Below are 20,007 nucleotides of genomic sequence, written 5' to 3'. Positions count from 1 at the left end.
CCGAAGAAGATCCTCGCTAGATGTCCGTAATGCCCCTCAAAATCTTTGAGCATTTAGCGTTTCAACCAATTGGCACTAACTTCACAGGTTATTTAGCTTTTGTTAATATACTACAGGATATATTTGCATCCGCCATCACAGTAACATCATTGATACAATACAATCATTGCCTGCTTCGGTGCCGGCCGCTATGACCGAGCGGTTCTAGGCGCTTCAGTCCGGAACCACGCGGCTGCTACGGTAGCAGGTTCGAATTCTGCCTCGGGCATGGATGTGTGTAATGCCTTATGTTAGTTACGTTTAAGTAGTTCTAAGTCTAGTGGACTGATGACCTCAGTTGTTAAGTACCATAGTGCTTAGAGCCATTTGAACCCTTAGAACCTGCTTCGGTCTTCTTCTGACATTCACATTCTCACTGATTGATTTGATTTGATACAACCATGGAGACAAAAAAACAGTGGATTTAGCTCCCTGCTACCCACACCGATCGACCTGTGTTACATCTGCCTATGGCGTCACTGGATGCCATGTGGCCAGAACTCCAATTTCCCGGTCGTTGTCGGGTTTCTTGACCGTGTAACTGCTACTAACCTCTCGAGCAGCTCCTCAGATGGCGGTATCTCTCCCTGTGACTCTAGTAAATCAAGCCAGTGCCCTTGAGGAGTAGTAGTAGGTCTCCGTTAGCGACAATTTCTTCAGGATTTAGTGACCGAAATGTTTTGAGTCTTGTGACGTCCAGTGCATGGGATTGAAAAATTTAAGTAGCGCAGTTTCACCTCCTGTACAACATAGTCCGTACTTAGAGAGTTGTTTCTCTGTTCCCGTCGTGTTCAAATGTTTCTTGAAGTTACGATAGCCATTCATTAAACTAACCTTGAGTTCACTCCACATCCTGTTCAAGCACAGAATTACAGACCTTCGGCATCGTAAGGTTGCCATGTTTCTTTTTTTATTTTTTTATTTTTATGTTTTTCAATTTTTTTCTAGTCTTCCTGATCCAGCTACGTAGTTTAGATTTTAACATTCCCTTAGTAATTTCTGAGAACTCTTATCGCGGGGAATATCACCGATCTTGGAAAAATATTTTAAAACTGAATTACAAACAGCCTTGACTGCAATAAAATATTTATTGGCAATGGTAACTAGTTCCGCTCAAAATGAACTATCTTCAGACATACACGCCATGACGACAGGCTCTGACGGCGAACGGAGCAGGTATCGTGGATGCACGAATGTTAACTGCTGCTCGGCGTTCGTGGCTCCACGATACCTTCTACGACCACCGCCACAGCCTGCTTTCAAGTTGTATATGGTCTGAAGATGGTCATATTTTAATCGAAACCGGTCATTTTTACGAAATAATGTTTTGTTGAGGTCAAGACTGATTTTAATTCAATTTTAATACGTCGTTTAGTGACAGTTTCCTACCCTATTGATCACAGACGAACCAATCTGGCCCGATCGACCTGTGTTACATCTGCCTACGGCGTCACTGGATGCCATGCGGTCAGCACTCCAATTTCCCGGTCGTTGTCGGGTTTCTTGCCTCAGATGGTGTCACGAGGCTGAGAGCACACCGTATCAGTCCTCCCAACAAAGAAGAATCCCTGACAGTATCAGGAACCGAACCCGCGTCCCCCGCACCGCAGTGGGCTACGGAGGCGAACGTGATCACATTATGCCATTCCTTTTACGAAACTGATTCGCATTTCATTGATCCGGATTGACGCCATCTGTTTTGGACAAATGAAAGTTATTGTCAGACCGTGACTCGAACAAGAATGTTCCACTTATCGTTAGCGGTCTCTTTAAACACAAGGGCTAACCGAGTACGCCTCCAGGACCGGCCCAAACTTCCATATCAGCAGCAAATTACATAAATGCTTTGTGGGATGTTTCGGCATTTTTAACGCACTCAAAAAATGATAAAGTCTCGACCACTTATCTATAAATTTTACACTGCCTTACGCGTTTCAGCCTTACACAATTCCCAAATGCTGAAAATATCTACAACACATTCCTAGGTAAAATGAAACGAGATGCAGACTCAGAGGTCATCAAATAATATACACCAGATACTTTGTATCGATGTTTGATAAATTCATTTTCGTTTCACCTAAGAGTGTGTCATAGATATTTTGAGCCTTTGGGAATGACGTAAGGCCGACTGTGTAAGACAGCATAAAATTAATAAATACGGTGGTCAGAACTAGTATCAGGTTCTGAGTGCATGAAACTTCTCTATGTCACGGAGGCCACAACCACTGCGATCGCGCCGGCCGAGATGGCCGAGCGGTTCTAGGCGCTACAGTCTGGAACCGCGCTACGGCTACGGTAGCAGGTTCGAATCCTGCCTTGGGCATGGATGTGTGTGATGTCCTTAGGTTAGTTACGTTTAAGTAGTTCTAAGTTCTAGGGGACTGATGACCTTAGCACTTAAGTCCCATACTGCTCAGAGCCATTTTGAACCTTACGCTCGCATATTTCGTGATTCCTGCACAGGGAGGGAGATATATTTTATCGCCAGTTGACCCCTTCGAGGCATGGATACACCATTTATGGTTACAATGTCTGTATTTGTAGAGTGTCTGTATCTTCACGTTGCATGCAAGTCTGAAGGACATTGTTATATGAATATAAAAAAGGTGTACAAACACGGACATTGTAACCATCAGTGATATATCCATACGTTTTATCACAATAGTGGAAGTAATAAAAAATGTGCAGTCAAACGGTGATCCAGTTTTCATTTAAAAAATGGTAAGCATTGGTTTCTGTGTGTATGAGTGTGAGTGTGTGTTTGTTGCAGTCTCATTTGCGTAAGAGATTGTTTTTGATTTTCATGCAATTGATGCCGGAATGACTTATGTTCGAAAGCCAGAAATAAATGAAAAATGTAACAGAGGTCTATTGTGCTGGCGGTGCAGGGCACGCTAGCTCGTGGGCGCAGTCGGGCTACCCCACGGCGTACAACGCGGCAGCAGCCGCCGGCTACGGCGCAGCGGCAGCGGCCGAGGCGGCTGCGGCGGCGGCTGTCGCCGGGGGCGGCGTGGGCGGCGGCGTCGGCGTGGGCGGCGTGGCGCAGGCGGCGGGCGGCGGCGCCGCGGTGGCGCAGTTCGGCGGCTACCCAGGCGCCGGGAGCGGCGCCGCGGCGCAGCACTGCCAGGCGTCGCCCTGGACGCGGCCGCACCCCCAGCACCCGCAGCCCGTGCAGACCAAGCAGGAGGTGTCGGCCGCCGCCGCCGCCGCCGCCGCCTGCTGGCCCGACAACTACAGGTAAAGTACGCCTCTCCTTGCGGCCGCGCTGTTGCTAAGTCACTTTAAAATACAGGCTGACTTTCACGCGTGAACACAAAATCTAACGACACACAGATAATGCTGAAAGACGTCGAAAAAGTTACGTAGTATTTTTCAACCTAATCAGTATGAGGGGCTTTTAATAAGGAACGCAACACATTTTCTTTTCCGAAAACAGGTTGGTTTTGTTAAAACTTGTGGCGGACCGAGATTCGAACTCGGGACCTTTGCCTTTCGCGGACAAGTGCTCTACCAACTGAGCTACCCAAGCGCGACTCACGCCCCGTCCTCATAGATTTACTTCTGCCAGTACCTCGTCTCCTACCTTCCAAACTTTACAGAAGCTCTCCTGCGAACCTTCCAGAACTAGCACTCCTGAAAGAAAGGATATTGCGGAGACATGGCTCAGTCGGCAGAGCACTTGCCCGCGAAAGGCAAAGGTCCCGAGTTGGAGTCTCTGTCCGGCACACAGTTTTAATCTGCCAGGAAGTTTCATATCAGCGCACACTCCGCTGTCGAGTGAAAATTTCATTCTAGGTTGGTTTTATTCAGGATTCCAATACACGGTATTATTCCCCATTCTGTTGGTTACAAAACCCTGTTTTCTAACATAACCTCCGTTCAATGTGACGGCCTCACGTCACCTTACTGAGAAGGCCTCTATGCACGCATGAGTCAGAGCCAACATCTCGTTGCATCATTAACCTCCCCATCATCCACGTATTGCTTCTCGTGGAGTACATCCTACATTGGACCAAACAGATGGAAACCGGAAGGTGTGAGACCCTGGTTGTCACGTGGGTAAAAAAGAACAGCCCAATGAAATTTTGTGAGCTCCTCTCGAATGCAGTTTTGTGGCGTCGAACACGCTCAAGTCGTTTCTTCAGTTTCCTGAGCCTAGAACAATGCACTTCAGAGTTGATCGTAGGAGGACATCAAACAGAATATCCCCTTCAGAGTCCCAGAAGACCGTCGCCTTTACTTTACCGGCTCAGAATGCGGCTTTGAACTTTTTCTTCGGACGAGATGTGGTGTGGCACAACTCGAAGGATTGCCGTTTTGTTTCCAGTTCGAAGTGATGAACTCTTGCATCGCCATTGTTCGACAAAAAATTGTCGCGATGAACTTCATAACGCGCAAGCAATTCTGCACAGAAGGTCCTGTGTTGCTCTTACGGTCTGGTGTTAGCTTGCGAGGAACCCAGCGAGCACACACCACCCGGTGGACGTGTCTGCCAGCACTGTCAACAGAGAACATAGCTGAACAGCGAGGTGTTCGGTTGTGATCCTTCACTAACCTCCAATGAGAGTGTCTGCACGCTCCAAAACCGCAGGAATCACAGCTGTTTGCGGCCGGCCGTCACGCGGGAGATCGGACAGTTCTGTGCGACCATTTTGCGATGATGACAGACGCCTCGCCCAACGACTCACCGTGCTTTTGTTCACTGCCAGGTCACAGTAGACATTCTGAGCTCCTACGAATATCTGCGATGCTTTGCTTTTCCGCCAACAGGACCTCAATGAAAGCTGTGCTTGGAACGTTTCTCCGTTCAGATGCTATTGTTAAGGCTACGGATAGCGCCGCCACCTATCAGAATTTCGTGTAAGTATAGGAGATGATGCATGAATATTCCATGATCTCCCACAGTAAATTCCAAATTTTTTCAACCAAAATTGGGCAACAAAAAATGTATTGCATTACTTATTGAACGCCTCTCATAGTTACGGATGTCGTGCCCTGATAGTTGAATGGGCGGCGGCACGGTAGCACAGCGTGTTCGGTCAGAGAGCTGGTTGGCCTCTGTAATTAAAAAACTGAGAGGAAGGATCAACAAAATGAACTTGACCGTATGTCATGTGACGTCCGCAACGACCAAGCCCACACAATTAAAAGAAAAAAAAGAAAAAAGGCCAGCGTGACGGACTGCCATCATAAGAGGCCCGGGTTAGATTCCGAGCTGTGTCGGAGATTTTCTCCGCTCAGGGACTGGGTGTTGTGTTGTGTTCATCATCATTTCATCCCCATCCGGTGCCCTGGTCGCCCAATGTGGCGTCGAATGCAATAATACCTGCCCAGTCAGAGGCCTCCCGGCCATTGACGCCAAACGCTCATTTCCATTTCCATAGTTACGGATGAATTCTCTTTTCCTGTAGAGATACAGAACGACAAATAACTAACTGGAAAAAAGACTAAAATTTCGTATCTGAAATGATAGCATTATAAAGATTTTATGAGGGCGCCTTTCTTTAATCGAGCCACATTGATCGAAAATACACGAAAAATATCAATACTGAACCAAGCAGAAGTAGGCTGAAACTTTGGAAACACGGTTATTCTGCTGCACTTAAACGGTGAGCTACTTGGTGAATGGCTTCCAACTAAGTTGCGTACTTCACACAGTGAATGGTTTCACGACTGGTTGTCGTAATTGCTGGTGGAGCTTCCAGACTGTATGGTCGTCGTTCGTCAGAGGTGCTCCTGGTTCCTTTGAGTCTTGCCGACTGACGGGTCGGACGTCAGACAGAGACATAACTACCTGGAAAATGGCAGAGGTAATACTTATCAAAGATGAAACTTAACTATCGAGCTGTCATCTGCCAAAGATGTCGATTCTGTGGAGCTACTATCTATGGCTTCTTCTGTCGCTATTCTTATGTATTTCGCTCACTCCTCTTACAGCCCTTAAGAGTAATTCATCATAGTAGACAAAATTTTGGTTTCGGAAAATCTCACACCGTAATCTGCTGATTCTTAAAGAGCGTGTTACTCAACAACTGATTTATCTTCCTTCCCCCAGCTGCCCGTTGTGGCCAAGCTGTTCCAGGCGCTTCAGTCCGGAACCGCGCGACTGCTACGGTCGCAGGTTTGAATCTTGCCTCGGGCATGGATGTGTGTGATGTCCTTAGGTTAGTTAGGTTTACGTAGTTCTCTAGGGGACTGATGACCTCAGATGTTAAGGTCGATAGTTCTCAGAGCCATTTGAATGTTCCTTCCCTAGTCGACAAACCTTTCAAAATGGCTCTGAGCACTATGGGACTCAACATCTTAGGTCATGAGTCCCCTAGAACTTAGAACTACTTAAACCTAACTAACCTAAGGACATCACACACACACCCATGCCCGAGGCAGGATTCGAACCTGCGACAAACCTTTTCTTCAGACCTATATTCACGCTTCTCTCTATAGTTTCAGTATAGACATTGATGCAAGTAAGTACCCTGCACGCCCACAGAGAAGGGCTTCTATCCTTTTCTATCCCTTATAGATTTGAAGGCTTGACTTATTTTCTCTGTTGGTTTAAAACCCGGCCCCGTGTCCTTTTCTGTAACAACTCACTGAGTTGATGAGTTACGTTTTTAATAAAAGGGAAAAAACTGTGTTCTTCCATTGTTGTTTTCAATCCTCATCCTACTTACTTACACCCAGAACTCTGTTTACTTTTTTTCCGCCTCCTATTTCCGACTCGGACGAGTAAGTCTCCCGCAAGGCTACTCTGTTCTGATATCACTACCTGCAGCTGTTAGATACGACCGCAGGTATCTGCCGAAGAACATTGCTGTATCTGTAAATATTTTACGTTAAATATTAAACTGTTGGAAATATAAAATTGAATAGAATTTCTCCTTTGCAAATTACCTGTAATTTCTGCAGGCGACGTTCGTGTATTCATCGAACAGCACCACACACAGTAGCGTCACGTAGTATATTAGTCATATTTTTTGCTTTATTGATTTAGGCTGTTTTGCTACACCGAGGACATATACTACTAAATTATTCACGTTGGCAGCTTTTAACAGTTCTACAACAACTACGGCGCTACAAAGTGTCTAGCGTGTTCTCTACTGTTCGTGACTATTTTGTCCAGTGGGTTTATGTATATCGAGAAAGTATTAGTGTTTAACTGTAAGGAAGGCCTGATTAAAGGAACCTTCTCCCCAAAAGTAAAATTACGTGTGATATCTGATACGAAATCGAGAAACACTCTGTATCGGGCTTGATATGAAGGCCGTAGAATTTGTTGAAAACTAAAACGGTGAGAGAAATACCACATGCGAACCACTTTACATGAGTATACAAATAGCATGCAGTCTTGGCACGGGCTCCAGTAACAGTGAGAGGTAAGGCATCGTGTTATCGTAACACAGAGGCTCTGCTGGGCTCTCAGTATATCTTTTCTGACTGTAACGTGTCCATGAGGGGCTTTATAAAAACAAACATTCAGACGCTACACAAAACACGTGACATCGCATATCTTACCGCACTGCAGAGAATACACAACACACCTTTAAATTATCGTCGTGTCACGTCCACCTTTGTATTCCAGTGCGACCTGCTCCAGCGGACTGCTGAATGAGCATCTGGCCGTATTCACGCGCTCTCCGCTATTGCAACCGGCGTGGAGCTGATCGCCGAACGAATTGTTCACCCGCCATCTCACACTCACAATGAACGCATAAACTTCCGACGGACGCGATCTGTGTTGGTGTACGAACATATCTGACGAAAATTATTCCCTTGTGAGGTGTGCTTTCATAAGCTTCAGTTTCGAGTCAAGATCATTCTCCTGCTTGCCCTTCTTGTAGTAGGTGCTTTTACTTCCAATTAAAAGGGCAATGCCGAGCCGACACCAGGAAAGCATGTGTGTCAATCAAGATTCCAGTTGAACTTCCTAGAAGATTAAAACTACGATGTTTAGAGAAGTGGCAGACTGAAGCTTCATGACGAACAGTGAAGCGTTGTCTGATAGCTCATTTAGTAGAATTTTGAACCTTCGTAGGAGGTTGCAACAGGCTGCTGGACCTGGTTTCGAAACGGATACTTTGCGTTTTGCGGGCCTTACCGACTGAGGTATCATGCACTGTCACAACCCGCCATCAGAGCTTTACTTCTGCTCGTACTTCTGTAAGTATGGAAATTATTGTAAGTATGGCTCCTTTTTTCTCGGTCTTCAGACTTTTGACTCATATGGTGCAGCCCACCATGAACTTCTCTCCTGTGCCACCTAATCCATAATTTGCCCTCAACGTTTCGACTTCACTATCACATCAAAAAGAGTGTACCTAGGGTTATTTATGAGTGTTGACACAAGTGACACCCAATCACTTGACCACGGTCGAAGTCCGTTAGTTCCGCGGAGTGCCCCATTCTGCTTTCTCACGATGTCTAGTGACTACTGAGGTCGCTGATATGGAATACCTGACAGTACGTGGCAGCACAATGCACCTAATATGAAAAACGTATGTTTCTGGAGGTGTCCGGTAATTTTTGATCACATAGTGTATCTCTCCCATATCGATACCCATTTGTTCTTTTATCACTTCACCAGACAGTTTCTCCCCCTCGTAGAAGCCTTCATTATACTCTTTCCACTCATCCACTGCTTGCAACAGTGTAATTCCTCTTACAGTCATAATGTCGGCGCCTTTACTTTTAATTTCACCAAATATGTTTTGACTGTATGCTGAATCAGTCCTTCCGACGCACATTTCTTTTTTTTTATTTATGCTTTAACGTCTAGTATATGATCTCGGAATCTCTGTCTGACCATGACGTACGGTAGCTGGAATTTTCTCTTGCCCCTGGGCCTTTTCCAAGTGTACCTTCTCCTCCTGTTAATTTTGAACAGTGTATGCGCTATTACTGGCCGAATTTTATTGCATAACTGAGTCTTTGTTCTCACTCATTTCTACTATCGGGCCCATATTCTCCCGTAACTCTCTCTTCAGCTCCTTCCCCTACTACCAAGTTCCAATCATTCGTGATTATTGGCGTTTCATTTCCCTTTTCAATTGTTGCCGTTGTTGGTTTGTCATCGATTCTGATGAAAACAATCCTATCACGGAACTGTTCGCAGTAAATCGCACTCTGCTGTACGTTCCTGTCCATGACGAATCTCCTCCCGATACACCATTTACTGCTTCTGTTGATATTATCTTATGTTCTTCTTACCAGAAACCTGTATCTTCTCTCCATTTCACTTCACTGACTTTCTCCACGCCACATCCGTTGTATCTAGATTGAGCTGTTGTATTTCCCTTTACAGAGTCTCGATAAAATTCCGTATGTTCTTCACTGTCTCTCTCTTGCGAACAGGACCGACTGGTTAGTCCTCGGAAGGTCTATCTTATTCGCATGGCTGTAACGGATCGTGCAGCCACGTCTCGATCCCTAAGTAAACAGATGGGGACGTTTGCAAGACAACAACCATCTTCACGAACAGTTCGTCGCCGTTTGCAGCAGTATGGACTATCAGCTCTGAGACCATGGCTGCGGTTACCCTTGACGCTGCATCACAGACAGGAGCGCCTGCGATGGTGGGCTCAACGACGAACCTGGGTGCATGAACGGCAAAACGTCATTTTTTAGGATGAATCCAGGTTCTGTTTACAGCATCATGATGGTCGCATCCGTGTTTGGTGACATCGCGGTGAAGGTGCATTGGAAGCGTGTATTCGTCATCGCCATACTGGCATATCACCCGGCGTGCTTTTATGGGGTGCCATTGGTTACACGTCTCGGTCACCTCTTGTTCGCATTGACGGCACTTTGAACAGTGGACGTTACATTTCAGATGTGTTACGACCCGTGGTTGTACCCTTCATTTGATCTACATTTCAGCAGGATAATGCACGGCCGCATGTTGCAGGTCCTGTACGTGCCTTTCCGGATACAGAAAATGTTCGACTGCTGCCCTGGCCGGCACATTCTCCAGATCTCTCACCAATTGAAAACGTCTGGTCAATGGTGTCCCCAGGCGTATCAAGGCCGTTATTACGTCCAGAGGTGGTCTTTCTGGGTACTGATTTCTCAGGATCTATGCACCCAAATTGCGCGAAAATTTAAATTACACGTCAGTTCTAGTATAATATATTTGTCCAATGAATACCCGTTTATCATCTGCATTTCTTCTTGGTGGAGCAATTTTAATGGCCAGTAGTGTAAAACTGAACAAAAATAGCCACTACACCTTGGAACAGCGGTATAGGTGTCGCAGCGATAAAATATGTCGGAAAGTTTTCGGACTCGTGGATGAGATGTGCAAAGCACGCTTTATGGTGGATGTGCGGTCCACGGAGGGCCGGGAAGAGTTATTGGTCCGTGGGCCGCACCAGGAGAGAATATTGAAAGGTGACGTGGGGCGTGCCAGGTAATCGCTGGCCGCGGCGGCGCCTTTGAAGCTGCAGCGGTAATTAGCACGTCGCCTTCATTAGCCGCCCCACGTGGCCAGTCGGGGCCACACCGCCCGTGCCCACGCGCGTGCGGTCGCGGAGCTGCACGCCTAACGACCACAAACAGCACGCTCACAAAAACTTTCTGTGCGATTTGCTGTCCATCTCGACAGCACCCTGCTAACGGTGTGTTCTGTCTATTCAAGGCATCGGCAGAGTGGCTTGTTAGTTTTCACTAGTATCAAAAGAGAGACTGGCACAGTATTTCCAGTAATGCAAGACAGTGCAATAACATGTGTATAATGTTGTAGTAATAGTGGTAGTGTTCTAATGCACGGCACACCGATTAAATAGCTAGATGTAAACACTGCGAAGCAAAACGAAATGGACTGAGCACATAAAACCAGTAGTAGGGAGAGTGAGTGGAATAGTTATATTTGTTGGGTGAATTATTTGGAAGTGTAGTTCATATCTTAAATAAATCACTTCAACATTTCTGTCTGAAAACCATATGTGAAACAATAGATTTCAGTAAAGCAGGATTCTTTCTGTACCATTACATAATAGCAAGGCCATTTTCTCAAAATCGTTCTATGTATCAGGAACACGACTGTAGAACACCTTCCTCAAAATCATGGAGAAAATACGCTCCTTTTCACCCTCAAAAAGCAGCAAACGATCACAGTAGCCATCTGTTCCACATACATGTCTCCAGCTCACTCTGACTGACCCCTACCCCATCTTCCTACCCCCACTTCAGCTCGGAGCACCTTACCACCCTACGCTTCAGAACAGTGTTCTCTACTGAAACAGTCTGCTCTTCCACAACAGTCACTGTCACTGTCAACTCAGTGTTTTTCTCTAACAATGTCCATTCTGTTTCTGACGCTGTTGAACTAATTATTATTATGATTAATGTCTGTTAGTATTATTACTTGCTTTGGCAATTGTATTATGATGATAATATTACACTCGTATTTAAATGTAAAACATTCTCGGTATTCTTGCCGCGTCAGTTCTGGATAAAATCTCGAGCTTTCGACGATTACCTCCGTAGTCATCGTCAGGAGCTGACTGTCTTCACTGCTGTTTTTTTTTCTTTATTGATTTTCAATTCCCCCTGAAGGGGGCGGGCTGGCAGCAGCTTATTACGCCGCTCTTCAGCCTACAGAATTTTTTAAAAATATGGAGATAGTAAAAAATATATAACAGTTGGCGATAAAATCGGTGACTTAAAGGTAAAAATGGTTCACTGCTGCTGTGGTACCCCTATTTATAGCCCGTGGACGGCTTCTGATTGGTCGGCTTCTGATTGGTCGGCGGTTACGTACAGCTGTCGCAGACGATGTCACTGTGTGCGCCGGTGGTGCCACCGCTTCCGTTGGAACGTAAACCTTGGAAAGAACGTCTCTGCTGCTTCTCTGCATCAAGCGCTCGTTTCCATGCACAGCTTAGATGGTATCCGCTATCGCGGTTAAAGTTATTTTGGCTCATTCTTATTTCATCAGCCTCATTAATAACAGAATCCCAGTACGTGGAGGCATGGGACAGAATTTTTGCTTCATTGAACAATATTTTATGTTTGTTCGTGAGGCTGTGCTCCGCAATTGCCGATTTCTTCGTTCCCACCCGTATTTAACTGAGTAAAGAAGATAAAGTGTAGCAGTCTTTGATATATAGCTCCCCGTTCTCTGTAAGAAATGGCCTAAATGAAACAGTGCGTAAAATCGTTCCTGAGTATAGTCTTCTGTTTGGGGTCCTAACCAAGTAGACATGACGTAATATGAAGAGGATTGGACGAGGTCATCGGAGATGGAATCAAGGTAAGGTCACTGAAGGAAATGGACCGTACCGCCTATCGCGGTATTTGTCTTAAGCTATTAAGGGAAACCACGGAAAACCGAAATCTACCGAAATCTGTATGGGCAAACGGAGATTTGAACTGCACCACCACGAAGAGGTCGACGGAATCCAGAGAAGCGTTGCTAGGTTCGTAACACGTATAATCCACACGCAAGACTATCCGATATCTTCAGGTAACTTAAAAATATGATGCACCGGAAAACATTGTGTTATATGTGTGGCAGGAAGTCATCTCTTTTCATTTTTAGATCTGTGCAAATTGTTATTTCATTAATTTATGAAAGGTTGACGTGCGTACATTAACCGATGGTTCAGGAAGCCAAAATGTTCGATATATGCACAGATTGCACATTTTTGCGTGGCAAGCCCTTTTATCTCAGCTTCTTGAAAAACGTAAGTGAATACGAATATATGCGTAAAATATCGCGACAAACTAAATTACGTTTGAAGCATAAAATTATAGGTTAACTCCCACCAAAATTTCTCATCAACACCGTTTGATTGCAGATGACAAGCTACCTGTAAAAAATAATGCTCAAGTGGTCCTGCAAAACCATGCAAACACAATGTAAAAGTATCAACTAAAAGAAACAAATTGTTGCTTGAACTAAATATTTCCGTAATTTTGTAATCATTTAGTAAAAATGTTCACATTACAGACTAAATAAAACAGAAACCCACTGTTGATGGCACAGAGGTGCTGAAACGTGTTCGGGAACTTGGGAAAAAACGGTGTTTTGCATAACTGGCGGACCTTACATCCAACAATTTTAACTGCAGATACGAAAAACAGAAAAGAGCTGCAAATCGAAATGATGATGTTTCAGTATCATCTGTGATCAAGTGATGTTCTTTCTTCTAAATCTTCAGGACTAGTGTGCTTTGCACACTCACATCTTCCAAGATAACAACAGTCATTCTCAAATCGCTACATGCGTAGTTTCCACGTATGACGAGTACTCGGACATGCAATCACACCTAGATTGCCCCGACCGAGCAATGTGCCGCCGTGGTCAGCGCACTATACTCGCACTAGGGAGGAAGATGGTTCAAATCAACCTCCAGCCATCCAAATTTAAATTCCCCGTGATTTCACCATATCGCTCTCGACAAATATCGAGAAGGTTCCTTTGAAAGTGCACGACCAATTCCCGTCTCCATCCTAGCAACAGTTGGAGCTTGTGTCCTGTCTTTAGTGATTTGGTTTTCGATGGGACTTTAAACTCTGATCTTCCTTTCTTCCTTCGACTGTTTGGAATAGCGGGTGAAACGTAGCTGTTTGGTAGGTTCCAGGATCTAATTGGCAATGAGTGGCTGCAGCCCCATGTGGAATACCTGGAGAAACACCCTCCGTCGCTGGAATGAGACCATTATAAAGGCCAGAGGCGGCGAGGCACGGTAATAGCGCGAAGTATGCCGGGGGTTGTCTAATGTTCATAGGGTGTGTTTGGATACGAGTCAGAGATGGCGGTTATCGTTGAAACAACAGTTTTCGGTTACGCCAGTTCCTTTCGTCTCCGGTTTAAACACAGTATTAAAACCGCTCAAAGTAACAGGTTTAAGATAGAACAGATTTTCGGTTTCTTTATTGTTGTAACTTGCAGTAATAAGAGTAGATTTCAGTCAAAGACTGAAAAATTCTAATGAAGGTGAAGGAGTAGATCACGATCGATATGTGGTTACGGCTGCGGCAGAAATCGAGCTCGTTGTTTCCAGCAAAGGCTGTAAAGGTGAAGGAGACGGGCGTGGTGACAGCGAGAGCGAAAGAGTTGATGATTTTCCTGCATCGTCACTTTTGGATGGTATCAATTTTTCACCATGAAGCAACCCCAAAATAACGGCTTCAGTTACTCTCTCGTGTTTATAGCACGTCGGTAAAATTATTGGCATGTGAATCAAATTTTCCTTTTCTTCCTATGAAAAATGTGGATGTTTTAGAATTATTTGATGTCACAAGTTTGTTGTGCCTCGTCCGGCCTGTAATCTTTTAATACAAATGGAACATTGTATTTCTTTGCTACCACATTTCGTAAAATCCTTCCTAACTAGGGGTAGCGCCGTTCTGCAATACAGCCGATGTCCAAGGATGACAGCGAGAAACTACTGTACAGACCGCGTAGGGGCAAGTCTTGCGCTCTCCACGTAGAGGCGTACCGTCTAGTAGGCCACATCACACAGCAACAGGTGCATATTTGTCTCTACAATGTTGTACCGATTCTTATATTCCTATATCACGTATTTGTAGCTGGTTTCTAGCTGAGGGCGTTGTTATATAAAATTTATATAATAATCCAGTATTTCAGAGAAGTGAAAATTTTAGGAATAAAAATTCTCGCTTTTTTAGAAAAAGATTTTTTTTAAGACAAAAATTTTAGCACTGCAGCTAAGGCATATTGATGTGCTGGACTTTTACCCTGTTATTGGTAAAAAATGAAAAAAAAACCTGTTATAACCGAGATGAAACAAATACCGCAAAATAGCGGTTATTCGGAACTAAAATAATGGTATTGGATTTAGCCATCCGGTTTTTCCCGCCCCTAATACGAGTCCGTTCACAGAGCTTTTACACACACATTGAAGTCACGTTTCCTGTGACAGCGCAGACAATACACTCGATAATAATACCTGACCACTCATTTCAGATTCTCGTAAGGACTGTTCCTACACTTACCGTTGTGGCGCTTTACGTACCTGTGCAGTCCTCCAGCCTTTAGAGGGCGGGGCCGGTATTTTTGGAAACTCGGGTAGCGCGCGTTTCTGCGCCTTGCAGAATAGACGCATCTGTGGCGACATGGGCGGTTCGTAATTATACAGCCGCTGCCAGAAAGTACAGCGTCTTGCTGGCCACTACGTAATTAACGGGCCAGTAATCGCCTTCATAAACTCAATTCTGCAATGTACATAATTAACCCGTCGAGTTATTAGCCAGAAATCTGGCCGCACAGGAAATATGCTAATAGCACGGCGGCTGCAACTTGCGGTTGACACATACTCCTAATTGATGTGACATTAATGAACACTATCACGCAGCGGGAGGCGCCCTGCGAAAAGTAATACCAGGTCGCACAGCAGTCAGAGGAAGATGTCTCCCGGTTGTGAAATATAGACTCATCTCCGTGGTCTGCCCTGGAGCGGCGAAAGGAGAGAAAAACGTCTGGAGCTGCGGCGGGAAATTCTGCCAGCGGCTATAACAGCTCGAGATAATAAGCCAGCACTGAGTAATTAAATATATAGCCAGTAATTGAAACGAGGGAGGTCTACGGACCATTTCGACGAAATTTAATTAATGCAGCCTGTAATTTTCTCGTGTTCAAGCCGAACCTATACTTTGTCCAGTAGTCGAGGAAATTCATTAGTTCTCATATGTCGTCCGCAGTCGCTGCCTTATATTTTGTGAGAATCAGTCACTTTTACGACGATGGTAAAATCTGTACTTCGAAATTTCGAAAGAAGTATGCCCAGAGCAAACTCATTCACTTCAGCCTGAGTTTTAGAGTCAGATTTATGTTACCGAACAGCACCGACCGAACGAAAGTGTAATTTGATGCTTGGACTCTAAACGTTTTTTGGAAAGAAAACCTGGCAAATATAACAATAACCATCGTAATTACATATGTATCTTACGCATAATATATCACAGATGTATCTCTGCCGTACGCAATTCATAATATCATATGGGCAAAGCTGTCCAGTAACGTGAGGTTTATAAAGACAGCATTTTCTTTCGACATTTGAAAGCTATACAGTCATTAGATTTGAGGAATTCTGTATCCAAAAATACACGATTGCCGTGTGGAACTCTTTCCACTGACGAAACTACATATGTCTTCCCATCGCAAATTCACGTATTGTTATTAATCATGTTCGCTTAACTGTTATGAGCTGCAGTAGGACGGATGTTACTTTTGGACGTTAGGAGTGAACAATAAGAAAGTGAACTTTTACAGCCGAGCACGAAAATTAATTCACTGGTATTTTCCCTCAGTTGTGTACAGCAATAAATCGCTAATTTGCCATTTCACTCGTTGTGAAAGATGGTTTGGTGAGTGATTGGTCACTCTGACAGTCAACTATACAGTCAACTATACTACATGGACCACCATTTTTCACTAGGTTTACGCAACTGCACGTGGTTGGTCATCTTTTCTGAACGCTCATTCCTTGTTGATAAATAAGGTTGCTTATTCTTTGACTCATATACGTAAAAACAAAGAAAATTAATTGAAAACAAAACTGAAATACGGCAGACAGCAAAAGTTTCGGTACCACAATAAACATAAATTTCCAACATCGCTATATTGTCTTTTTCTTTCTATCAAACTTTTTATCGGCATCGAGATTATAATACATTCCCTATTGACAATCAGTGACAAGCGTTCCACATATACACGTGGGTCGTAATTATGAGTATGTGATTGGTCACCGTGAACTAATTCTCCATCCACTCGTGGACTGACAGTAGAGCCTTACTGCGATAAATGAAAGGTTTGTAAATTTCTTACACGTGGAATGAAAACATTAGTTCAGTGTCATATTCTGAATAATTTCACATAACTAAATATGCTTAGCAACAGTGCAAATAATTGATGTAGAAATATGCTGCATACACCTGAAGATGGGCTTGAAAAACATCGAAGTGCTTCGTTCATATAAAAAATTATGTCAATGACAAAGACACCTGTTTCATGTCTCTTCAGTTTCTCCTATCCTTGATCATGAGAGAATAACCCTCGGCAGTACAGCTTGATATCTACTTCCAAAGGGCAGGCTATGACTGCAAGTAACACTTATTGCCATCGTCTCGTGCAAAACAGAGATGGGGTTTCAAATAACAATCAATATGCTCAAAAATGCTCATCTTACATATGAATGAATATTGAAAATTCCAAACAAAAGGAAGATAAAAACATCTTTATTTTGTTTCTCGTTTTTAATTTTCTTTTATTCAAATTAAAAATTGAACATGGTGGCGCAGACAATAACGCAGAGGACATTCAGTTTTGAGTTCCCATAATAAGCATAAACCACTCAACACGGATACCGGGACTTGCTTTGAAAGTGACATTGCTGGTTTCCTTCCCCATTCATGTCGAATCCAAGCGTGTATACCGTCTCTAACAATTTCTTCATAGAAAGACGCTAATTCCTAACGCTCCGTATCCTTCAATGAAACTGTAGTAAAAACAGTAACAAGAAGAAATAAAAAAGAATATCCTTGTTAATTAAGTTGTTAACTTGAAATGTTAGTTCTAGGATCACACTCAAATAAGCTGAAGTGTCTGATATACTGAAAGGTTTTGGAAAAAAAGGGAGAGAGAGAAAGAGAGAGAAACCTGCGGATTGTAAGGTTCGTGAATGTCACACATTATAACAGAATACACTATAGACAGCGACTACCGTCGGAGACAACAAAACAAATTACTGTCGTTGTTGCAGTTGGGATAACATTATTTCGACGATGGTGTTGTTCTAAATGACATGCATTCCATCCCCGGTTAGCAAAGAGATGACTACCAACGAAACATCAGTCAGTTTGAGAGGGATAGGGAACAAAAAGTGGTCCTCTCTCTTCTCCTGTCGAAGGGCATTCACCTAAAATTATTCTCACAATCGGCAGAGATACTATGTGTTCATCATTTTTGATAAGGCAGTGCGGACAAAAACTGCTTCTATGAGTTTTCTTTTAGTTATTTAAACTATTTTGAGAAATAAAACATGGTCCATGCAAGCTTAATTCGTTTATTCACAATTGCCCATTTTCAACCGTGGGCTATTTTTAAGCACAAGTTTTAAGCTCCACGCTTCATTTCAAATTCTAATACATCGCGATGGTACATGTGGACAAGTGTACATCGTATTTCTGTTGCGTATGTGACACAAAAATACAATGTATACATGTCCACAGTTACCAGCGATGCTTTAGAATGTGAAATGAAGCGTGAAGCTTTAAGTGTGTGCTTGAGGATGACGCGCAGTAGAAACTGGCCACTTGTACCGACAATAAACAGAATACGGTCTACTTCGATCACGTTTTCATTCCCAAAACACTTTGTGGCTGTGTAACGCCACAAAAATAAAATTTAAAAAAATATTCAAACTAGTTTGCCAAACCTTTTTTCGGGCATTACAGCCCATTATCAGCGGCTTGAGAATCTATAGGGTGTTTCAAAGTCTTTACATCAAACGTCTAGGAGTGATAGATAAGTCATGGGGAACAACGTTTGCTACAAACAGAATGTTCGCTAGCTCTGGATGTGTCTTTTAGTATTGGTTATCTCTGCAGCGTTCGTATGCTGTGTGTGTTGCCCGTAATCCAATCATCTGCTCTGGAAGAAAAGGGGTAGGAAAGAAAAAGGGGTTGTACGAATTCCTGATTCACTTCTAAAATGCCTTTCTCTGCTTGCAGAACTCATTGTTAAGGTTTTCTTGTTGAAAACCACTCTATTACTTACTGGAGTAGGTTACATGCAGCACATCTGCTACTTCAGTGAAATCTCGTCGTCCCAGGACCAGCGAATTCAGTAAAACAACGCCTAACGTCGTTGGGAAGCATCAATGAACATTTTGTGGGTAACAAAAGTTGTTCCCCATGACGTCATCATTAGACGCTTCACGCAGACTTTGGAACACCCGGATTATTTGTGTAGTCTCTTCTTATGAGCTCTTATGTAAAACTTCTATTGTGTTCGTGTAGGAAACAATCTGCCAACCAACGTACAAGAAACTGTAAATACCAGGTTCTATTAAAACACTTATTAGATGATACATTTTAATAACCACTGACTATATATGCTCTAGCTGCAGACGATGGACCGTAACGCCCCATCTGGTCAGCCAAAAAACTTTGAGTAAATACACAAGGAGATGGCTTATCACCTATACTGTTCAACTACGCTCTATGGAAGAAAGTAAGCGTTTGGAATTTGGGGCTAAAAAATATCAAAATTGAACCAATAATTCTAGGAAGGAAAACAAATGGAATTAAGGAAAAATTACTGGCTTTTGCTGACGATTTTGCAACACTTCCAGAGAATCTGCCAGACGTAGTTATTCAAATAAATCTTCTGGAACAAAACAGAAAACAGAACTGAACTCAAAATTTCAGTTGAAAAAAAAAAAAACCAAATTCAATATGAAAAATGCACCAAAATTCATAGAAAAACAAATAGTTAAAATGGAGCGAATAAGTAAACTTAAATATGTTGGAGAAACTATGCAACAGAATGGACTTGAAAAATTTGCAGTAGATGCGAGAGTTAACAAAACTGAGCGACCATATGTTCGACAAAGAATATTTAAACAAGAAATGCATACGCAGAGAAACAGAACTAAAACACTGTACCACAGTGGTACGACCGAAATGTTTACATGGAAGTGCATGCGAATGCCTAACGGTGAATTATAAGCTAGGCAGAATGGAGGTAATTGAAAGACATACGAAAGACGATGAGAAGTAATGAGGAAATATACAAAAATATACAGAAAATGTCAGAAGTTATGGCTAAGAAAAGATTAATCTTTTTTGGAAACCTCTAGCGGATGAATGAGAAAAGGCTAACGAAACAAATATTGATGTATTTCTGGAAGAAGAAATCAACCGTAGTATGGATTACAGAAATAAGGAAAGAATTAGAAAAAAACAGCATCAAAGAATAGAAAATAACAGACAGAAACCTTT

At 43.3% G+C, this 20,007-nt stretch overlaps 1 protein-coding gene across 1 annotated transcript in view; it reads left to right on the top strand.

The window, feature by feature from the left end:
* LOC126153682 (protein gooseberry-like) overlaps positions 1-20,007 on the top strand; it is a 225,567-nt gene that overhangs the window by 194,205 nt on the left and 11,355 nt on the right. The window contains exon 6 of the mRNA XM_049916087.1: positions 2,928-3,276. Coding sequence (XP_049772044.1) covers positions 2,928-3,276 — 349 coding nt within the window. The remainder of the gene's footprint in view (positions 1-2,927; positions 3,277-20,007) is intronic.

This window comes from Schistocerca cancellata, chromosome 2 (genome assembly GCF_023864275.1).
Source record: "Schistocerca cancellata isolate TAMUIC-IGC-003103 chromosome 2, iqSchCanc2.1, whole genome shotgun sequence".
Classification (NCBI taxonomy): Eukaryota; Metazoa; Arthropoda; class Insecta; order Orthoptera; family Acrididae; genus Schistocerca; species Schistocerca cancellata.
The sequence above is the reverse complement of the archived record's forward strand: the minus strand, read 5'-3'. Positions and strand labels throughout refer to the sequence as shown.